The 23,233-nt window shown below is 44.7% G+C and overlaps 1 protein-coding gene across 6 annotated transcripts in view; it reads left to right on the forward strand.

Annotated features, from left to right (window-relative positions):
- The window catches only part of LOC138770541 (uncharacterized), a 139,814-nt gene that overhangs the window by 109,739 nt on the left and 6,842 nt on the right, over positions 1-23,233 (forward strand). For 5 of the 6 annotated variants that reach the window (XM_069949655.1, XM_069949642.1, XM_069949650.1 and 2 more), the window contains 5 exons: positions 426-508; positions 10,593-10,645; positions 12,048-12,280; positions 12,399-12,688; positions 22,410-22,535. In XM_069949655.1, coding sequence (XP_069805756.1) covers positions 426-508; positions 10,593-10,645; positions 12,048-12,280; positions 12,399-12,688; positions 22,410-22,535 — 785 coding nt within the window. Of the gene's footprint in view, positions 1-425; positions 509-10,592; positions 10,646-12,047; positions 12,281-12,398; positions 12,689-19,763; positions 19,969-22,409; positions 22,536-23,233 lie in introns of those variants that run through there. The other variant, XM_069949657.1, reaches the window with a different exon arrangement.

Genomic DNA, 23,233 nt, shown 5'->3' on the forward strand with positions numbered 1-23,233 from the left:
GAATGATAAAATCATGCACACAGGAGACAGAGCAGGACCTGCACAGAGATAGAAAAGGGTGAAGGACCTGATCACATGACCCAAAGGTCCTCAACCTCACAGTGTGGAGTTGAGGTCAGCCCCACAGAGATGAAAAAGGAGAAGACTGAGCTGTAAGTGTCAGTGTCTGTGTCAGTCAGTTTTTAGACAGTGTCTGTGTCAGTGAGTCAATCAGTGTGTCAGTTAGTGTCAGTGTCTGTGTCAATAATGTGTGTGTATGATGGGTGGATAGTGGATGGATGAGGGGCCCTCTGAGGCTCTGTCTCCCAAGGATGCACAAGGATGGAGACGGCCCTTGAAATAAGGCCTAAGAGCACCACAAGAGTCTTTTGTAATATCACGTTGAATATAAATAAATAAACATATAACTTTATTACTAATTACAGATGTAAGGCCTGTGACGAAGATGCCGCGGAGGAGTGATCCTGTGATGAAGAAAAACGATAGGAGCTGTGAGCTGTGTGGCACGGTAACTTTACAATTACCTCTTTTACAACCATTAAAGTGTCACTGTCGTTTAATTTTTTTTTCAGAAATCAATAGTCCGGGTGATTTTAAGAAACTTTGTAATTGGGTTTATTAGGCAAATATGCCATAATCTGCATTAAAAAAAAGACTTTCCCCAGGTCCCCCCCTCCCTCTTCTCTCTACTTTACTGCTCATTATCAGGAAATCTCAACTCTTTTACACAGTCGGATCCTATCGGTGCTATGGAGAGGGGAGGGGGGAGGAGGAAGGAGGGAGGGAGATTAGTTGGCAGCAGAGAGCAGAGAACAAAGGATTACACAGTGGGAGCTGTGTGAAAGCTATTCAGAGGTCAGAGAGGTCAGTGCTGACTGTCAGAGGACATAGCCCTGTGATGTAGCTGTGAATTAACTCTTTGTTGTCCTGTTTTGGTGCCTCATCTCCCTCCACCCCTCCCCTCTCCATAGACAATCATGAAGACAGGGGGGAGAGCTCCAAACTGCTTTTTCATTATAAAAATGCATTTTTCGGCTAATTAACCCAATTACAAAAATTCGCCTGTACTATTGATTTCTGCAAAAAAATTTTAAACGAAAGTGACACTTTAAGGGGTTTAATGACGTCTGAAATAGTTTCAGAGTAAAAATATTTACAATGTTTTTATCTTCAAACATTAAAACCAGTACCATGTCAGCAGTCCTGGGGTCACCTATGCTGCTGGTGGGGCCTCTGATCTTCTTCACCCAGTAATAAGCTTATTAACAATACAATAAAACCACAATACATATTCTATAATACAATAGCTAAGGTGCTGGGCACATAAAATCTACTGTAGATTGCATTTGTCACAACACTGCAAGACCCATTCGGTTAGGGAAGGGACAGGGTGGGACATGGACAGTGAACCCTGGACTACTCCCCACCCATTGTCCCTGCCTGCTTGCCTCAGACACCCCTAGGCGACTGCGGGCGACTGGGCGACAGTCCCTAACTTGTGATATGTGATACACAAGACACACATTGGTTAGCTAATCCGGCCCCAAGGGACGGGGATCAAGTGACTCACGTCTCGGATGTGAGGGGGAAAAAGAAGAGGAGCAATATTTAAGTGATAGTTACACTTAGCAGTTGTGGCTGGGGGATTGGATACTGGTGCTGGTACCCACAGTGGAGAGCAAATTCCTTGGAAAGTAGCAGAGGCGAGATGAGGTAGATAAGAAGCTGAGGGACGTAAATTGCCTTATTCACCAACTTGGTAAGAGCAAGCCCTTCCAGATATATAGTGAAGAAAATACGTTCTGCCAATTTTGTATGTTTTTCCACAAAATAACAAATAATGTAATTTTTATCGTAGGTAAAATTCACCTGTGAAAGATAGACTATATATAACAACTTCCAGAAAATGCTTAGACCGTCCCCGATTGTTAGAAAGAGGCCATAGAAGTCTGTGCTTAGCACAATTCTCTCCTGGCGCTATGTCTTGTGATGAGACAGACTTGGCCTACAGTATGTTCACACACACAGTATTTTTGCTCAGTATTTTGCAGCCAAAACCAGGAGTGAGTTGAAAACACAGAAATGCTATATTCACATACTCAATTTCAACAGTGTTTGAACATAGATTTTCTATGTTTTCAATCCACTCTTGGTTTTGGTTGCAAGATACTGAGCAAAAATGTGGGATTTAAGTAATGATAATGTGGAGTCTCTTTGGGTAGAAATAAGGGGAGTGACGAAGAATAATAAAATTCTTATAGGAGTGAGTTATAAATCTCCAAGTACAGTCATGGCCAAAAGTTTTGAGAATGATACAAATATTAATTTTTACAAAGTCTACTGCTTTAGTTTTTAAAATGGCAATTTGCATATACTCCAGAATGTTACAAAGAGTGATCAGCTTAACAGCAATTACTTGCAAAGTCACTATTTGCCTAGAAAATGAACTTTATCCCCAAAACACATTTCAACATCATTGCAGCCCTGCCTTAAAAAGACGAGCTAACATTGTTTCAGTGATTGCTCCATTAACACAGGTGTGGTTGTTGATGAGGACAGGGCTGGAGATCAATCTGTAATGATTAAGTAAGAATGACACCAATGGACACTTTAAAAGGAGGCTGGTGCTTGGCATCATTGTTTCTCTTCTGTTAACTATGGTTATCTCTAAAGAAACACGTGCAGTCATCATTGCAATGCACAAAAATGGCCTAACAGGGAAGAGTATTGCAGCTAGAAAGATTGCACCTCAGTCAACAATCTATCGCTAGTGATGAGCAAATAGTGAAATATTCGACTATTCGATATTCGTACGAATATCGTACGGATATTCGACTATTCGATCAAATATTCAATCCCATTAACCCTTTAAGGACAGGGCCCATTTTCGTTTTTGCGTTTTCGGTTTTCCCTCCTTGTGCAAAAAGGCCATAGCACTTGCATTTTTCCACCTAGAAACCCACATGAGCCCTTGTTTTTTGCGTTACTAATTGTACTTTGCAATGACAGGCTGAATTTTTGCATTAAGTACACTGCGAAACCAGAGAAAAATTCGAAGTGTGGTGAAATTGAAAAAAAAAGTGCATTTCTTTTATTTGGGGGGTATGTGTTTTTACGCCATTTGCCCTGGGGTAAAACTGACTTGTTATGCATGTTCCTCAAGTCGTTACGATTAAAAGGATATATAACATGTATAACTTATATTGTATCTGATGGCCTGTAAAAAATTCAAACCATTGTTAACAAATATACGTTCCTTAAAATCGCTCCATTCCCATGCTTATAGCGCTTTTATCCTTTGTTCTATGGGGCTGTGTCAGGTGTCATTTTTTGCACCATGATGTTTACTTTACAAAACATAGAGATGTTGGGTCCATGGCCTGGAAACTCCCCAGATCTTAATCCCATTGAGAACTTGTGGTCAATCATCAAGAGACGGGTGGACAAACAAAAAACAACAAATTCTGACAAAATGCAAGCATTGATTGTGCAAGAATGGACGGCTATCAGTCAGGATTTGGTCCAGAAGTTGGGTGAGAGCAGCCGGGGAGAATTACAGAGGTCCTGAAGAAGAAGGGTCAACACTGCAAATATTGACTTGCTGCAGTAACTCATCTATCTGTCAGTATAAGCTTCTGTTACTCATAATATGATTGCAATTATATTTCTGTATGTGATAAAAACATCTGACAAACACACAGAAAAACCAGAGGGCAGCAGATCATGGGAAAATATAAGATTTGTGTCATTCTCAAAACTTTTGGCCTTGACTGAATAGATGCGGCAGCGAAGCAGGGGGAAGTCATTATTATGGGGGACTTTAACTATCGCAATATAAACTGGAAAGCAGAAACCTGCAGCTCCAGCAAAGGAAGCGAATAGTGGAAATAGTAAAACATAATTACTTTTCCCAACTAGTACAGGAACCAACAAGAGGGGGGGGGGGACTTCTGGACCTGATTTTAACCAACAGGCCGGACCGAGTATCAAAAATAGAGGTGGGGGGTCACCTAGATAATAGCGACCGCAACATAATAAGTTTTCAATTATCCTTCAATAAAATGATTAGTAGAGGGGCTACAAAAACATTCAATTTCAGGAAGGCTAATTTATAAAAACTAAGGGGGACATTTATTAAGTCCGGCGTTTTCTGCGCCGGACTTAAAAATGCCCCCGCAGCTCCGGCGCCACGGAGATGTATGTAGAGGCGGACTTCCTCTACATAAATCCCGTTCGCTCCGGTGCGCAAAACGCAAGCTGAGGACCGGAGTAGGTTTTCGGCTTATCTTTTGGCAGAACGGATGGTAAATCGCGCAGACTCTGCCCCCTACACACCCCCTTCCCACCCCCTTGGCGTACCCGGCGGAAAGTGCCGATGTGCGAATATTTTATTCGCAAATCGGCCATTTGCGCATAAAATAATGCGCAAATCGGCACTTTTGGCCGAAAAAAACTTTGATATATGTCCCCCTAAGAGAGGACCTTGGGAACATAGACTGGGACAATGCCTTCAGAAATAAAAGTACACAAGAGAAATGGGACATATTTAAGGGCATCCTGGGTAAATCGTGTGAACGACACATACCATATGGGAATAAAAGTAGTAGAAATAGGAGAAAGCCAATGTGGATAACTACATCTGTTAAGAGGGCAATAAATGAATAGAAACAAGTATTCAGACTTCTAAAACAAGAAGGTAGTGGGGAAGCATTGAGCAACTATAGACAGAAGAATAAAATGTGTAAAAAAAACTAATAAAAATTTCCACAGAAAGTAAAACGAATCCCAAATGTTCTTCACCTATATAAATAATAACAGACTTATAACTGAAAATGTTGGTGCCCTCAAAAATAATCTGGGTGTAATGGTGGAGGGGGAAGAGGAAAAGGCCAATCCACTAAATACATTCTTCTCTACTGTATTCTGAGAGGAGAATCCTATAACAGACAACATGACTAGGGATAATGTAAATCCTCACATAAATCTCACCTGCCTAATACAACAAGAAGTGGGACGACGCCTTAAAAACATTAAAATCCATAAGTCACCGGGCCCAGAAGGTATCCATCCTAGAGTTTTGCAGGAATGAAAGGGAATCTGTCAGCTCCCGGGCCCTACCTAAGGTGCTGACAGTGTGCTGTAGCTGGAAGCCCCCAGTGAGCATGGTGCCTCTTTGGTAATTTTCCGTGCAGCGGATTATGTACAATCCTATGTCTCCTTCTGTACTAAAGAGTCACAGAGCAGTTGTTCGTGCAACACTTTGGCATGCATCCTCCTCCCTCTTCATGAATAATCAATGCAGCCCGGCCTCCTACTCCCTCAGCTGTCAGATTGCAGATCAGTCCTCTGTAGGCAGTTTATGTCCCAAAGAATCTCTTCTCCCTAATGTGTTAGAGCGGTGGTCTAGGGGCAACTCACCTGTCTAGAGACCTGCCAGCAGTTTATTATCTGTTTCGAATCCCCTGATGGAAATTAAATAGATGTCTTTTTTCTCATTATTGTATCATTTTTAAGGCTATGTTCACACAGTATTTTTGCTCAGTATTTTGCAACCAAAACCAGGAGTGGATTGAGAACACAGAAAGACTATGTTCACACACTGTTTAATTGAGTGGATGGCCGTCATTTAATGGCAACTAATTATTGTTATTTTAAAACAATGTCCGATATTTGCCATTAAATGACGGCCATCCACTCAATTTCAACAGTGTGAGAACATAGCCTTTCTGTGTTCTCAAACCACTTCTGGTTTTGGTTGCAAAATACTGACCAAAATACTGAGCAAAAATACTGTGTGTGAACATAGCCTTCAAAATGATACAATAATGAGAAAAAAAGACATCTATTTAATTTCCATCAGGGGATTCAAACCAGAGAATGAACTGCTGGCAGGTCTCTAGCCAGGTGAGTTACCCCTAGACCACAGCTCCAACACATTTGGGAGAAGAGATTCTTTCAGACATAAACTGCCTACAGAGGACTGATCTGCAATCTGACAGCTGAGCGAGCAGGAGGCCGGGCTGAATCGATTATTCATGAAGAGGGAGGAGGATGCATGACAGAGTGTGGCACGAACAACTGCTCTGTGACAGGAGGAGACATAAGATTGTACATAATCCGCTGCACGCAAAATTACCAAAAAGGCACCATGCTCACTGGGGGCTGCCAGCTACAGCACACTGCCAGCACCTCAGGTAGTGCCCGGGAGCTGACAGATTCCCTTTAAGTATTGTGTTATACATGTAACGACTGGAGTCGTGGATCCACTGGACCATCACCACCGATGACGTAAGCCGCACCAGGGAGCGGAGTCTAAGGGGCCGCTGGTCTTCACCAGAGCCCACCGCAAGGCAGGATGGACTTGCTGCGGCAGACGACCCCCAGGTCGCTACCCCTGGCTTGGCTTGCTAGTGACTGCGGACAAGGTGTAGCAGGAACAGTAGGCAAGCAGGCAGGCAGGTGGTCACACGGATAGCAGGCACGAGTGAAACCGCAGGAGACAGAGACTACGGGCAGGAAAAAGGGCTGGAACAATAGACAGGAACAATAGAGAGCTGGGCCACACACTAATGGGAAGCATGCCGAGGCTCCAACACCTGTGGTGGAGCAGGGCTGCAATTTATAGGAGAGCCTCAGAGCAGCAGCCAATTAAAGGCACAGTGACCCATTAAATTGTAGCAGAGCCGCCGCACGCGCTCCCTAGGAGACGGACGCACCCGGCGAGCTGACAGGGAGCTGGAGGAGGAGGAGCCCCGGTACAGAGCAGAAGATGGGGCAGCAGCGGAGCGGCGGGAGGTATGTGCCGCGGCCGCGGATGTGACAATACAGACCCTTATTCCTAATAATTAAATATTCTATAATAACAGGGATTATTCGGGACAGGGACTGGCGCATGGCTAATGTTGTACCAATATTCTAGAAGGGGTCAAGGGATGATCCTGGAAAGTAGAGGCCTGTAAGTCTAACATGTATAATGGGTAGAGTGTTTGAGGCTTTTGTAAGAGATGGAGTATCTTAATAAAAATAATCTCATGACGCAGCACCAGCATGGATTTATGAGGGATCGGTCCTGTCAGACTAATCTGATCGGCTTCTATGAAGAGGTCAGTTATAGACAGGTCCTGGGGGAGGCTGTGGATGTTGTGTATCTGGACTTTTCAAAGGAATTTGGTACTGATACTGTGATACTGTTACCTAGGCTGTATCCCTGTTTTCCAGGCGGTACTCGGGCTGTCTCCACCTTCCCCACAGAACAGGAAGGCAGTGGGAGTTAAATGCCGAAGTTTCGGGTTCGTTCGAATCTGAACTTCGCCCTGTTTGATCTTCTCTATTGCCTTCTTCTGGATCAACACAGTGGGGTTTCTCTAGGTTGAACTTGATGGACTCAACCTTATTAATTATGTAACTATGTAATACCTATTTCTACTTTTCATATTACATTTTTAACCTGGAAAACTGCATTCTTAGTGGCCATAACCTCTGTTCGTAGGGTAGGGGAGATCCAAGCTCTATCGATGAAGGAGCCATTTCTCAAGATCCTGAAGGAGAAAACATCCAACTTCAGTAAAAGAGCCTAAGTTCCACACGTTAGATACACTCACCGGCCACTTTATTAGGTAAACCATGCTAGTAACGGGTTGGACCCCCTTTTGCCTTCAGAACTGCCTCAATTCTTGGTGGCATAGATACAACAAGGTGCTGGAAGCTTCCTCAGAGATTTTGGTCCATATTGACATGATGGCATCACAGCAGATTTGTCGGCTGCACATCCATGATGCGAATTTCCCGTTCCACCACATCCCAAAGATGCTCTATTGGATTGAGATCTGGTGACTGTGGAGGCCATTGGAGTACAGTGAACTCATTTTCATGTTCAAGAAACCAGTCTGAGATGATTCTAGCTTTATGACATGGCGCATTATCCTGCTGAAAGTAGCCATCAGATGTTGGGTACATTGTGGTCAAAAAGGGATGGACATGGTCAGCAACAATACTCAAGTAGGCTGTGGTGTTGCAACGATGCTCAATTGGTACCAAGGGGCCCAAAGAAAATATTCCCCACACCATGACACCACCACCACCAGCCTGAACCGTTGATACAAGGCAGGATGGATCCATGCTTTCATGTTGTTGACGCCAAATTCTGACCCTACCATCCGAATGTCGCAGCAGAAATCGAGACTCATCAGACCAGGAAACGTTTTTCCAATCTTCTACTATCCAATTTTGATGAGCTTGTGCAAATTGTAGCCTCAGTTTCCTGTCCTTAGCTGAGCGGAGTGGCACCCGGTGTGGTCTTCTGCTGCTGTAGCTCATCTGCCTCAAAGTTGGACGTACTGTGCGTTCAGAGATACTCTTCTGCCTACCTTGGTTGTAACAGTTGGCTATTTGAGTCACTGTTGCCTTTCTATCAGCTTGAACCAGTCTGCCCATTCTCCTCTGACCTCTGGCACCAACAAGGCATTTCCGCCCACAGAACTGCCGCTCACTGGATGTTTTTTCTTTTTCGGACCATTCTCTGTAAACCCTAGAGATGGTTGTGCGTGAAAATCCCAGTAGATCAGCAGTTTCTGAAATACTCAGACCAGCCCTTCTGGCACCAACAACCATGCCACGTTCAAAGGCCCTCAAATCACCTTTCTTCCCCATACTGATGCTCGGTTTGAACTGCGGGAGATTGTCTTGACCATGTCTACATGCCTAAATGCACTGAGTTGCCGCCATGTGATTGGCTGATTAGAAATTAAGTGGCAACGTGCAGTTTGACAGGTGTACCTAATAAAGTGGCCGGTGAGTGTATAAGGAAAAGTGTAATCCACTACCTTTTGGTCACCAAACCTTGGAGGTTGGAAAGCAACAGATTTGTCTAGTACGGAGGAAAATAAAGGGGGAAGAAACCATCTAGAGACACAATTGCAAGATGAATCTGCCATTCCTAAAAGTCATTCCATCCAAAAGAAGGGTAAAAGCTCGCTTAACCAGGGCAGTCTCCCTTTTCTGAGAGATCAGAAGCTTCATCAAACCAAATCTGCAGGGCTGCAACACAGTGTACTATCCATAGGTTTCCCAAGCACTACTGTCTGGATGTCATGGCTGCCAGAGACTGCGCCTTTGGGCATAAAGTTCTTCAGGAAGTAGTCCCACCCTGAACTCAACCGATAGGATTTTTCGGTGATGTAGTTTTTTGTTTTTTTTAATTGATTCCTCGCTATGGTACTCCCACTGATCCCTGCGAACCACTAAAAGATGAGTGAACGACAAGTGTTTGCAAATGATTAAAGGAGAAGTCCGGCGGATGATAAAAGTCGGCAGGGGCAGGGGGAAATTGATTACAAGTACTATCTCCCCGTGCCTGCCGTGAGTGGCAGGACCGGCTGCCGGGCTCTTTGGCACTGACGCATCACAACTTGGGAGAAAAGGCCTGTTCCATCTGATGGACTGGCCACTCAGCCAATTAGTGACTGGAGCGGCATCTCTCCCCAGTCACTGATGGGCTAAACAGCCAGTCCATCAGCTGGGTCATGATGTGACAGCTGCGGAGATCCCGCAGCTTGGCATGGGTCCGGCGGCCAGTCCTGCCGCTCACTGCGGGCACGGGGAGAGGTAAGATAGTACTATAGTAATTAATTTCCCCCCTGCCCCTGCCGACTTTTATAATCCGCCAGACTTCTCATTTAATCCTGATTTGATGGCCTGCTCAAAAGATTAATGACGTACACACTTCTTGTTTGCCTATTTATAATGAGTGCCTTAAAAGTGGCAGATATTTGCTTACATAAAAAGATTTATTGTACAATAATGGGCTGGTGAACAGAGCCCTTAACAGAGCTGTGAGCTTGTGGGATCTGCAGCACCTAGATGCTGAGACCATTGCCATTCCTTTGTTCTGTTACCTGCAATTTGCTAATTATTTTTTAACTTTTGAATCGGAGGGAGGACTGAGCTGCATCATGCACGCCCCCTTCCCCTCCCCCACCCCTCCCGGTCCTGCAGAATTGATGTACAAAGTTTGGCTTCCAGCACTGAGCTTTGTACCCCAATCATACAAGACAGGGAGGGGTGGGGGAGGGAGAACTGGCAGATTCCTTGTAAAGGGGTTGTCTCTAAGAAATTTACAGCATACTAGGGTTCTAAAACAGCAATTTAAAAATGGACAGAGACAGAGACATTGGAGTTAACCGGAGTTTTGGACTCAGTTAGCAGGTGGATTAGTATATTGTGATTTTAATTTTAGTCTTTGATTGCAAGATCCTAGTATGCTGTAAATGTTTAAAGGGGAACTATTAGCAGGTTAGACAAATCTAACCTGCTGCTATGTCCCTATTGTGCACAAGGCGCCGAGGAGGAAGGTATGCGTCTTACTTTCCTCCTTGGCGCCGTTCCCGTGGTGTTAGCAGTGCAATCCTTGGTCCGGAGCACCGTTAGGAGCACTGCCTGCTTCCATTGCTCAATGATTTCTCTTTGATTTTCAACAGAGTAAACAATTCAGTATTTTATCATATATATGTTCAGTATATATGTGTGTGTGTGTGTGTGTGTCTGTGTATATAATATAATTTTTTTTTAATCATTTCTCTTCTTTCTTTTATCAGCCCCAAGAGTCAGGAAAAGTCATTACCCCCACCATGACTGGCAGCACATACAGGTAGGTGATTCTAGGGTTTCTTCCATAGTCGGCACAAATCGCCATAACAGCTGATTGGCATCCCCATGGTTGAGTGAGGAAGCTGATTGGAACCTCGACAGGCACTGCACCTGTCAAAATAACTCACTAAATAGCTAATTAAATTGACAGAAGCGGACTGATACCAATGCCAGCCACCGATGGAGTGATCTCCTAAGCCTCCTAAGACAATTGCACAGCTTTTACTTGGAGTTATACTGTGTTCTCTTTATTTTTTGAGCTGTGTATATCAGTTTTCCTCTGACTCCTTGTGCTTGATGTCACCTGCCAACACCTAGTAGGAAGGGGTTAGGTCACCTAGGTAGTACAATGCTTCTTATCTCCTGACAGGTTTCACTGATGCTGTACCTGGTCTCTAGCATTAGGTAAAGCTATTTAGAGAGCACCAGGAACTCTGACTGCACAGTGTACACAGCTACCGAACATAGCAACAACACATGAAGGGGGATTCTGCCCGTTGAAGAACACACAAATAAGTGGCAAAATTGCTTAAAATAATTTTTGTTTTGTAATACTAAAAACTATAGTGGAGCCATATTTAGTCTTCACATGGTATGTGATAAATTCTCTGCACAAGACAAGAATTTGGTGTGAATGGAGTAGATTCGGTGTGATTTGGTGTGGAATGGATTCGGTGTGCTTTGGTGTGAATTGAGTGGATTCAGTGTGAATGGAGTGGATTCAGTGTGAATGGAGTGGATTTGGTGTGAATGGAGTGGATTCGGTGTGAGTTGGTGTAATTGGAGTGAATTCGGTGTGATTTGGTGTGAATGGAGTGGATTCGGTGTGAATGGAATGGATTTGGTGTGAATGGAGTGGATTCGGTGTGATTTGGTGTGAATGGAGTGGATTCGGTGTGATTTGGTGTGAATGGAGTGAATTCGGTGTGCTTTGGTGTGAATGGAGTGGATTCGGTGTGAATGGAATGGATTTGGTGTGAATGGAGTGGATTTGTGTAATTGGAGTGAATTCGGTGTGATTTGGTGTGAATGGAGTGGATTCGGTGTGCTTTGGTGTGAATGGAGTGGATTCGGTGTGCTTTGGTGTGAATGGAGTGGATTTGGTGTGCTTTGGTGAGAATGGAGTGGATTCGGTGTGCTTTGGTGTGAATGGAGTGGATTTGGTGTGCTTTGGTGAGAATGGAGTGGATTCGGTGTGCTTTAGTGAGAATGGAGTGGATTCGGTGTGCTTTGGTGTGAATGGAGTGGATTTGGTGTGCTTTGGTGAGAATGGAGTGGATTCGGTGTGCTTTAGTGAGAATGGAGTGGATTCGGTGTGAATGGGGACGTTCCATGTGACATTTTCTTGCTCCTCTTTGGGGTTCACATACACAGAACTGACAGCCTTTCTTCCTATTCTTCAGTCTATCTATGGATTCTCCAGGACTTTTCTGCTGCTCAGAGACTGAGATTCAGTTCCAGGTTACACGACCTGTGACCATAGAATATGAGGTGGATACATGGAGTAACTACGATGATATCCTACAGAACCTGCAGGGTGGATATGAAATTATCGGTCCTCTCTTCAATATCAAATCCCAGTTAGACCCCGATGTGGTTTCCGCAGTCTACCTCCCTCACTGCTTGTGTCTAGGAGGTAATAGAGAACATTCCATCAACTAACAAACTAAAAGTAGAGATACTAAATATTTCATTTGAACTTATTGACTAAAACTTGATTTTTTTAAATTCCTTTTATTTTTATAATTTTTTAGGTTTTAAAGAAGATGAATCGCTGATTAAATGTTTCCACTACAAGGATGATAATTTGGTTCTGGAAACACCTTCCAGACTGGAGCCAATGTACGCTGTGCTGGAAAACCCCACCTTCTCCTGTATCGGGACTATTTTATACCCTTTGAGCCTTTTAACAAAGGAAATCCGAGCATTCTTCCGTTATCATGGAATGGTCCTGTTATTCTATAAGACAATTACCCTGGATAATGAAATGTACAACTATATACTCCATCTGTTTCTCCTGCCATGGACCAGCACAGTGATGAAGGTATTTCTATCATTATCTTATCTAGTACGTAGAATACTGTTTCTGCACAGACAGTATTTTGCGGACGTTGAATGCCCCCAAGTCTGATTTCCTGATCTTCTTTCTAAACAAATGATCCACAAACAAATTATCATATTGAACTCTAGTTACAAGTTAAAGTGAGTCAGTCAGATGTAATTCAGGTTAGTAAACGGTGGAGTCCAGCAGCACTAGACAGTCCATGTTAGTAGCACGGTATGAGGATGCACGCTGGGGCCCACTATCTCAGCATGTGGGTGAATAATGCGTAGGCCAAAGATGTAAATCCAACAGCATCCAAACCTCTAGTGGGTCTTCAAAACTTTATTGTGATTCACACCTTTGGTAATTCAGGTTAGGACAAAGAGACACACGGTACATTCATTTATTCCTGACTTCCACTATGTAGAAAAATACTTCTGTTCTCCAGTACATAGAGTAAGAAGTTTTTAGAAGCTCCTGAAAAGCCACGAAGCAACAAACCCCATTAAAGTCAATGGGAGTGTTGAGCATTTTTCCAGGTGCCCATTGCTTAGCCAGGGGGGATTTTTACCATGGTGGACATCTCCATTGGTAGCATGATGACTGCTCAGGAGGCCCAGTGTATTGAAGGGATGGGCCGCTATGGCTGCTATGGTGGTAGTTACGCCCCTGGTTTGTTGATTTATTCTCCAGATCACTAATATCAGTCAAAGTAATGCAGCTAGTAAAAAAAATGCCAATAGACTCCATTTAGCCTTCTTCCCATTTAGACCCCATTTAGCCTCCTGCAGAGTCCCAGCTATCCACAGTGGTGCTGCCCGGGCCTGTGGTCTCACAGATTGTCACTGTCATGGCTCTGAGTCCTCATTGGTTTTCCTCATTACTGGAGAGGGTCTGCTAAAAGTTGAATGCAATGAAGGTAATGCAATCGGGAGCACCGCTACAGGACACATGATAACTAGGAAAAAGAGTCTCTCCTACTTTATTTATATACTTTAAGGCCACATTCACACTTAGTATGACACCGGCCATTCTGTGACCCGGCCTTGTCACAGAACAGCCGGTGTTAGTGAAGTTTATCCCGGCTGGTACTGCAGTACTGGCCAGATAAACAATTTCTATTCAATGGGAATGCGGGTACACCCATGTGCGACCTCATCCCAATTCACCATTGCACATAATGGAGAGTGCGGTCGCTGTTCATTGAATAGCGGCCGCACAAAACTTGACATGTCAGTTTTTGTCGTGGCCACTAGGGATCCCGGCTGAATTGTATACTATGTGTATACACTCTGGACGGGATTCCCTCTGCATGCAGTGCAATGCAAGTTTTCTATTAATCAAGGTCTTTGTTGCAACAACGGCCGTGATTAATAGAAAACTTATGCTATTTGAACGTGGCCTAAAAGCAATAAGTATCTCACAACTTTCCGACACATAGATAGTCCAGACTGGTAATCAGTAATTGATCCAAGAGATCAGAGAACATTATACTGATATATTATACTAGGGGGCCTCTGGGCCTCTACTGCTCAGTCTCTAGAGGAGTCCCAGGCTCCTTTTCTCCTAAGGGAGTATAGGATAAGCTCTGACTCGTGGAGAGGTAACGCATATAATTTATATATCCCTTGCCACACAATAGTGGAGTCGTGTAAAAGACTCAGTAAACGAGCACTGATCTGCTATATCTGCACTTGTAGTCATTGACAACTATGGCATATGGCTGGGGGGGGGGTGCAGAACATCCAAGAGTTAGGCTTTGACAATTATGGCCAGTAAATATGTGGGTTAGTCACTGACAACTATGGCAAGTAATTACAGAGGGCAATAGAGACTGGAGACTGCTTTCAGTTGAGAAAAGTATGTGACCAAAGCATCTTACCTTCATACATGTGAATACTAGGTGTGTTCCGTGTGGCAAGTAAGGTCGCAGTTCGGGAGATTTGAGCACTTTTCCAGGTGCCCAGGAATGGAATGGGAACAGCACGGGACGCACGCATGACTGCATCGAAGACTTCCAAGTCGCTGTATTACTCCACTATCACAAATTAACATTAATGACACCCAAGCCGACATAAAGTGCAATTTAAAGTGTTAAAATGTTAGGAAACACTCTTTCCTGTACATTTCCTTGGAGAGAAACAAACAAAAAAATACTCCTACATCTGGCCTGGCCTCATCTTAGTTCCCCTCATCTCTGACAACCATAGATGCCATAGACGAGGGGGAAATTAAACTACACCCACCGATAACTCTCATTGCGTGTGAGAGCCACCATTTTAGAAAGCAGGAAGTGTTTCGGGCGGGAAAAGCGCTTTCCCATGATGCCCGGAACACATCCAATCAGCAGGGATGTTGCACTAGCCTAAGAGGGGCGGTCACATGACCGCACGACGCAGTCTGCACAGTGCACACAGCTTGTCAGTGACAAAACATTGCTGCTGCTGTACGCTGCTGTACTGACTTCTTAGAAAATATTGTACAAAAGCAAAGACAAAAAAATTATTAAGAAAGCGGAGGGGAGAAACATATAGTGATTGAGAGAGAAAAATAGAGAGGGCGAAAGATAGATTAGGCATAGGAGAGCAAAGGGTGCACAGAACAAAAACGTGCTATGCAGATATCCAAGTACTATAGTTTGACCCTTGTGAGAGTGTATATGACATACATGTTATCCTGAGACACAAATATATACCTCGTGCATGTATGTAGAATAAAACTCTGTAATGGTGAATATTGAAGCCTTAAAAAAAAAAATTGACTTTGAGATATTGAAAAAATAACGATGTTACTGACATTTAGGGCCCTAAATTCAACCAAATACACTACCCCCGTATCATATAGATGTATTAAACTATGAAATCCGTAGAAATCCGAAATTCGGTCGAACCCAACTTTTTGAAAAAAATCCGGAAGTCCGGTGGGAACGAACTTTTGAAAAGTTCACTCATCTCTTATACCAAGTGCAAGGACTGCCAAAAATGAGAAGGAAAAGGCACTCCCATACACCCTGCATTACACATTAAGGCAACATAAACTCTCCCAATAAGACTGTATAGGGGCTAAAATACACGCTGCATCTCAATGGACATTCCCTTCTCTCCAGCTTTAAATGGGAATAATCAGTTTTTTCTTCAATATTTTTGTGGTTATGGATGGTTATCTGGCTAACTGTAATTCTTCAAGATATGGTGGAACTGGTTTAGGTCGTGAGGTCATGATCTGGGGGATCGGACTCTTTGCCCTCCTGTTCTTTTCTACACCCTCCTCATTTTCAAAGGGTTCTTTCCCTGGTAACTGCACAGCTGTCCTGAGGCCATTACTACTTGTTACTAATAATAGTAATAATAACAACAATATTTTATTTTTACAGCGGCACTTTACAATTCTTGGGGTACATATATAGACAAAACCGGACATTATACTGATATACATTTAACCATCAAGCCATACATTAGGAGTGAAGGCCCTGCTTGCAAGAGCTTACAGACTATAAGGAAAGGGTTGGAGACCTAAGTCAGAGGGGCAAAGTGCTTCATAGTTATTTCAGTCTAAATAGGACACTGCAGGTAAAGGTGGGTACAGTGTTGCACTGGGGTATCTGGGGCCCACCAGAGGAAATGATCCTGGGGCCCCACCAATAAACCAGTGAGAAACGACATGTCAGTCAGTGTTAGTGCAGGATCTAAAGCTGGGGAATCCTCCGGTCCTCTAACTAATGACTGTATGTACAGGTCTAAGTGTTTTCTGGTTATTTACTCCTCATGTAACTTTTACACTTCCCCCTGCCTGGGTTTTTACTCCAGCAACTTGCGCCATTAGTTCTTGTGCCTTATAAGTTCAACAGAATTCTTTAGAAGTTAAAAATGGCCTTTTGTTAATGGCTGGTGATACTGCTCAGACGGACATTATTCAGCCATAAATAAAAAAGAACAGATGGCCCTAAAAGCATCAATGCTTTAAAATTAAAGGGATACTTCAAGATAAAATAATGTGTCCCCTGTCAACTGGATAGGGAACAAGTAAGAGATCTCGGGGGGCCCGACCTCATTACACCCCAGCGCTCTCCGTATTGGCCGTAGCTCCTTTGTTTTGAATAGAGCTGTGGGTTTGGCATGTGACCTGTGGCTCTATTCATTCCTATGGAGCTGTTGGAAAGAGCCGAGTACAGCATTCTCTGGCGCCTCTATAGAGATTGGAACTGCTGGAGAGAAGGACGAGTACAGCTCTCTTTCTTACAGCTCCATAGGAATGAACAGAGCCACTGGTTATATGCCATAAACGCGGCTCGCGGATCTATCCAAGACAAAGGACCTGCGCATCGGTACGGAGGTCGGCAGGGGGTACAGAGTAGAGAACATCAGAAAACCATTCGATGGGGAAGGAGGAGACTGCCCGGGGACCACCTGGTATTCCCGGATACAGCCTACTGTAGGTAATAGGCTCTTTCCCGGAATTCCAGGTGGTCCCCGGGAAGTCTTTTCCTTCCCCATGGAATGGGAAGGCATTGGGAATCAAATGTGGAAGGTTCGACAAGGTTCAAGATCATCTCTAGTACAGAGGTCAGACCCATCGCAATTTCTTACTTGCCCCCTATCCTGTGAGTAGGGGACAAGTTATTTTATCTCGGAATACCCCTTTAAATTTTACTGCCCAAAACACAAGCACAAATACCATGTGTGAACGTAGCTTAAAGGGGTTTTCCAGGGAAAAATGATTTTTTGTATTAGGAAAGGGTTAACCAAGGTTAACCCTTCTCTAATATACTTACCTGCCATTAGATGTCTGCTCTGGGAGATCCCTGGGACGGTCACGTGACTTGCTTGCTTCTGATCTTCTGTCTTCCTGTTATTCTCCGGACCGGAAGCTTCTCCTGTCTCTGCTTCTGGTTCGGTGACGTCAGCTGCACTGAGCTCTTCTGCGCCTGTGCCAGCCTCTCCCTCTTCTTATTGGCTGCAGAGTACTTGAGCCTGATTGGCTACACAGTCGGCTCTGCAGATGAAGTGTGAGGGGGACTTGTGAAGACGGAGGGGCTTGATTTCTGTCAGGCAGGTCCCAGCAGGTCTCGGCAGCAGCACAGGCAGTCTCTCTCCATCCCCAGAGTAAGTCTGAGTCATCCTGAGAGGGGGGAATGCTGTCTGCGCTGCTGCAGTTCTGATCGCTTCAACACTTGGTTCTGTGACATGATATACATAGAGCTGAAGCAGCTGGGGGGAGGGGAGGAGGTCAGGACAGGGGAGATGATTTCTGTGTGACACAACACTGTTCCCTGACACATAAATCATCTCCTCTGCCGTCCTAACTCCCCCTCCCCCCCTCCCCACACACAGAGAAGCCGTCAGGGTAAACCTTCATATACATAGAGCTGAAGCAGCTGGGGGGAGGGGAGGAGGTCAGGACAGGGGAGATGATTTCTGTGTCACACAACACTGTTCAGTGTGAGAGAAGAGGTGAGGGGCACCAGCTATATCACCAGGAACACTCAGCAACACCACAGAGGCACTCAGCGTTTCCCCTCCAGTAATGAATATCAATGCTGACATGTGCAGATATTCATTATGGAGAGTGAGGGGCACTGTGGCTGTATGTGGGGGGCTGGCAGGAGTCCTGTGGGGGTGGGGGCACAGAACTGGGGTAGTGATGATTTCTGAGAGGCAGAACACTATTCAATAAGAAAGAAGAGGTCCACAAGCTATGAGAATGGGAGCACTCTTGGCAGCAGCAGAAACACCCACAGATGGCTTCTGTACCTCTTATTTCTGTGTTTTTTTTCTTTCAAATAGAAATCATCACCACCTGGCTCCCCATCCCTTTTATTTATTCAGAATTAGATCTATTTTATAGACTATTTCCCTCTTGTTTCAACAGCCTACTACTATGGTGCAGTGGTAAGTGACAGGTTTACCATGCAAACTGACCAGGGTTCACATCCCATCAGAGTACTTTTTTTTTTTTTTTTTTTTTCCAATTATGACCTGTGCTAGATATTATGGTGATTGTAGTTCCTCTACAAACAAGAAACACTGAGGGTAATATACAAACAAGATGAATTTTCTTAGAAAATAATGCTCTAATGACTGCTCTAATCTGACTCTATTGCTCCATGTATAATTGTATGCATGTATCACCTAATCAAAATAAAATCATATCATATCTTTTGTCCACAATATAATAAATTATATTTTATTCCATTGTGGCAAATAGATATGATTTTATTTTGATTAGGTGATACATGCATACAATTATACATGGAGCAATAGAGTCAGATTAGAGCAGTCATTAGAGCATTATTTTCTAAGAAAATTCATCTTGTTTGTATATTACCCTCAGTGTTTCTTGTTTGTAGAGGAACTACAATCACCATAATATCTAGCACAAGTCATAATTGGCGGGATGTGAACCCTGGTCAGTGTGCGCAGTAAACCTGTCACTTACCACTGCACCATAGTAGGAGGCTGTTAAAAGCAAGAGGGAAATAATCCCAAAAAAGATCTAGTTCTATGATAAATAAATAAAAATAAAAAAAAAATATTTTTATCAGTTCATTATAATGCTACAATTCTACATGATTTTATTTTGGTTAGGTAAGAAATACATGCAAATTATCCATGCCAGTTTTTGAAAGAGAGGCAATAGGCAGTGTTAATAGTGTATGCAATGCCTGCTCACCCCAGCAAATTAGAAATCTGAAGTTCCCAGGGGTCTAGATTATGAATATATGATTATTGTATGGGCCCGTTCCCACTGAGCAAAAAGAGCGGAATTCCGTGACGGAATTGTCCGCCGCGCAATGCTGTTAGCCTCCCGCTCATAATGGGAGTCTATGGGAGCCGCATGGTCCTGCTCTGTACGCGCTGAAGAATGAACATGTTCATTCTTCAGCGCGTACAGAGCAGCAGCGCGCGCCTCCCATAGACTCCCATTATGAGTGGGAGGTTAACGGCATTCCGCGGCGGACAATTCCGTCACGGAATTCCGCTCTTTTTGCTCAGTGGGAACGGGGCCTATTGTTTAGAACAATCCGATGAAGAGGTTTACCCTTGAAATGTATTGATTTTACCTAATTTTAATAAAGGTGTATAGCAATTTACACTACGACTCCTACCATCCATCGGACTACCACCGACCGGTGGCTGAGCCGCTCTGCACCAGGTCTTCGGGGATTCCACACATGGTATGTAGATGAGTGAAACTTTCCCTGAGCCAATCAGCCTTGAGACAGGGGTACATGGTTTCTGGCCAGCAGACCACTGTTCTGTTAAAATGAAGTTCTACAGCTGTTATTTGAATGGACACACTTTTGCCAAAACCATAGACACATTGTTACCCCCTCTCATAATGAATGTCAATGCTAATTGGCTGCCCATCATTGACATTCATTATGGGCATGGAGGGATGCTATAGCTGCATGTGGTGTAGCCTTTTATATAGCTACAGCTGCTGGCTGGAGTCCTCTCTGTGTTTGGGTGTATGTGGGTGGAAGGATGATCGGCCACAGTTATGGCTATACCCTGATCACTGTGTTCCTTCTGTCCATAATGAATCTCAATGCAGATTGGCTGGCTCGCGCTGTTTTAGCCGATCAGCATTGATATTCATTATGGCTGGGGACAGTGGTAGAATCTGATCGGTTGCTTTGTGTCAACTAAGGCCCCCTTCACACGTCCGGAAAAACCATCTGGATTTCCTATCAGGAAATCCGGACGGATTTCCGGACCTATAGGCTTGCATTAGTCACGGAAACCCTTCTGGATTTTTCCGGAAGGGTGTCCGTTCCGGAAAATAGGACCGGATTTTTTAGATCCTGTCCTATTTTCGTCCGGAAATCCGACACGGACGCCCCCATAGAAGTCTATGGGAGCGCCGGAACCACGGACACTTTCCTGATGCACATCAGGAAAGCGTCCGGGGTTCCGGATTGTTTGTGCACCCCCACCGCCGTAGCCCCATCCCCCAGACCTCACCGACCTCCTGCTGCGCCGTGCTGCCCTCCTCCCTCCTCCCATTCACTCTGCTGCTGGACCCCCCGCTCTGCCCCCCCAACCCCGGACCTCAGCGCCTGGTGCCCGACTTCCTCCCCCAATTCCGCCTCCGGACCTCAGCGGGTGGACCCCCGTTATGCCGCCGCTTTCCTCCCCGGCCACCCCGGAACTCAGCCCTCTCTTCCCCCCCGATCTCAGCCGCTGCCCGGCAATCCCCCGCCCCCCCCCCCCGACCTCAGTGGTGCCGCCAGACCACTCCATTCTGCGCCCCAACTCCCCCCCCCCCCCGGACCTCGGCCGCCCGACCCCCTGTACTGCTGATCGACCCCCCCAACCTATGCACGAACCCCCCCCCCCCCCCTACACACACACACACACACTTATACTCACCTCAGCGCCTGACCGTCCCCCCTGGACCTCACATGCGATGACAGAAAGGAGAAAAGAAGAAGAGCAGCCAGAGCAGGATCGAGGACAGGTGAGATGACACACTACAACCCCCACCATGCCCTGCTGACAGGTCATGATGGGAGTTGTACTTCTGGAGCCTGTGGCCATCCAGGTTGCAGAAGTACAACTCCCATCATGACCTGTCAGCCAGGCATGATGGGAGTTGTAGTTCAGCAAGCTGTGACCATCCGGTTTGCAGAACTACATCTCCCATCATGTCCTATTTTTTTCTTCTCATCAGGAAATCCTGAAGGTTTTTCCTGATGGTTTCCTGAAGGTAAAAACGGATTACTGTCAGGAAATCCTGATACTTTCCTGATGACATTTGGGGCCTCCTGATCAGGATTTCCTGACAGTAAAAACTGACACGGACGTGTGAATGGGGCCTAAGCCAATTCTACTTTACACCATGTTTGATAAATCTCCCCCCTAGTGTGTGAGTACTAACAAGCAGTGTTACAGTACAAATGCTTTGCTTCTCATAGCAAGCACTGCTTTCATTTTTGCAAGGCTAATTACTATTGAAAGCTAAGCTGCAATCAGTTGCTATAGGCAACAAAGGAAAGTACTACTGTAAGACTGCACCACTTCCACCTGTATGTATGGAGAGGGAGGGGGAGGAGTAAAGAGATGTTGAAAGAGAGTGTGACCATCACATACAGAGTAAAACAAACAGTAGCGCGTAGACACACTTACAATATAAAATTCAGCTTACTAGTGAATGGTACATAAACGGAATGATGGAGCAAAAAAGGTTGTGCTAAATATACATAAAGTTTACTTCAGACAAAATTACATCCATAGATACAGTACAGTAAAGCAGAGTGGGATAGGAAAAGAACAGTATAACAAAGGTATTAGGAACAATCAGTACATAAAAATAAAACATTACCATGCTGTGGAAGTGTGGTATTTTATCATGCACAGCTGCAGTGTCAGCAACTGTATATGTGATAACCAGTGGCTTGTGGTGGGAGGAGCCTGAGGCTGCAGTTCATGAGGTATTTGATTAGCTTGTTATACACTGCAATTCCAACTCTGGCCACTGGGTGTGCTGTGTATGTAAACAAACTGAGCAGCTTGTAAACAAACAATACAAGATATAAAAAGAGCTTTTTCATCTCATGAGAAGCTGATAGAGAAGAAAAATGTATATGGGGAGGTTTGTCTTGACTTAGGCAATCATGCTGGATGATTTTTGAAAAAACATAGAAATCCTGGAAAACCCCTTTAAGAATTAAGCAATGTATTCTGGATATTAAATTTTCTTTAAATTTGGTGTCTTTTAGGCGGTTGAGCAATCAGAGATGAAAGTTTCATTCCAGAGAATTCCTAAACCGCCTCAGACAAAATCTGTATATTCCAAGAAGTCATACAGAATTAATGGACCTCAGATTGCAAGTATAATTCCCGGGGTGAGCACCGGTCTGACTGTCTAATGTATTTCTTACTGGTAAACACCGACTTTCCTGCTGCATCCTTACACATATAGTCAGGGCCTTTCCCAGGCTTTTTGCCGCCTGAGGCAAACCTGGGCTACAGCCGCCCGCGTACACTCATACTCATTCCGCCTCATGGCAGAAGTGGCCCTGCATATAGTCACAGTTGTGCACCTTACTGGTAATGGTTCACTGATGCTCAGCTTTAAGTTAGACACAGTGTAATAGTATGGTCACCTGGTATTGTGGAATAGTCATGGTCTGGGAGGTGAGGTGGGAGTCTAGTGGCTGAATATTCAGATGACTGAAGTTACAGCAGCAAGCATGGTCAAACAGTCCAGTACACAGAAGAATAGCAGGAGTTGCAGAGTAAAGGCCCTATACCACGGGCCGACTGTGAGGAGCAAATGAGCGCTGTCAGTGCTCGTTTGCTCCTTGTTCCCTGCTTGCTGCCACCGCCATCACATGTGGTGGCAGTGAGTGCGGGAGGGGCCGCAGGAGGGGTTCTCTGCCCAGGTGATCGCTAGATCGTCCGGGGGCAGCCCATAGGGGGGAGTGATGGTCTGCTGCCTCCGCTCCTATTCCACACAGCGACGGCAGCAGATCGCTGCTATCACAGTCCTTTGCTTTTCAACATGGTTGAAAGACAAACGACTGCAACAATCAGCCAACAT

This window comes from Dendropsophus ebraccatus, chromosome 1, assembly GCF_027789765.1.
Source record: "Dendropsophus ebraccatus isolate aDenEbr1 chromosome 1, aDenEbr1.pat, whole genome shotgun sequence".
NCBI classification, from domain to species: domain Eukaryota; kingdom Metazoa; phylum Chordata; class Amphibia; order Anura; family Hylidae; genus Dendropsophus; species Dendropsophus ebraccatus.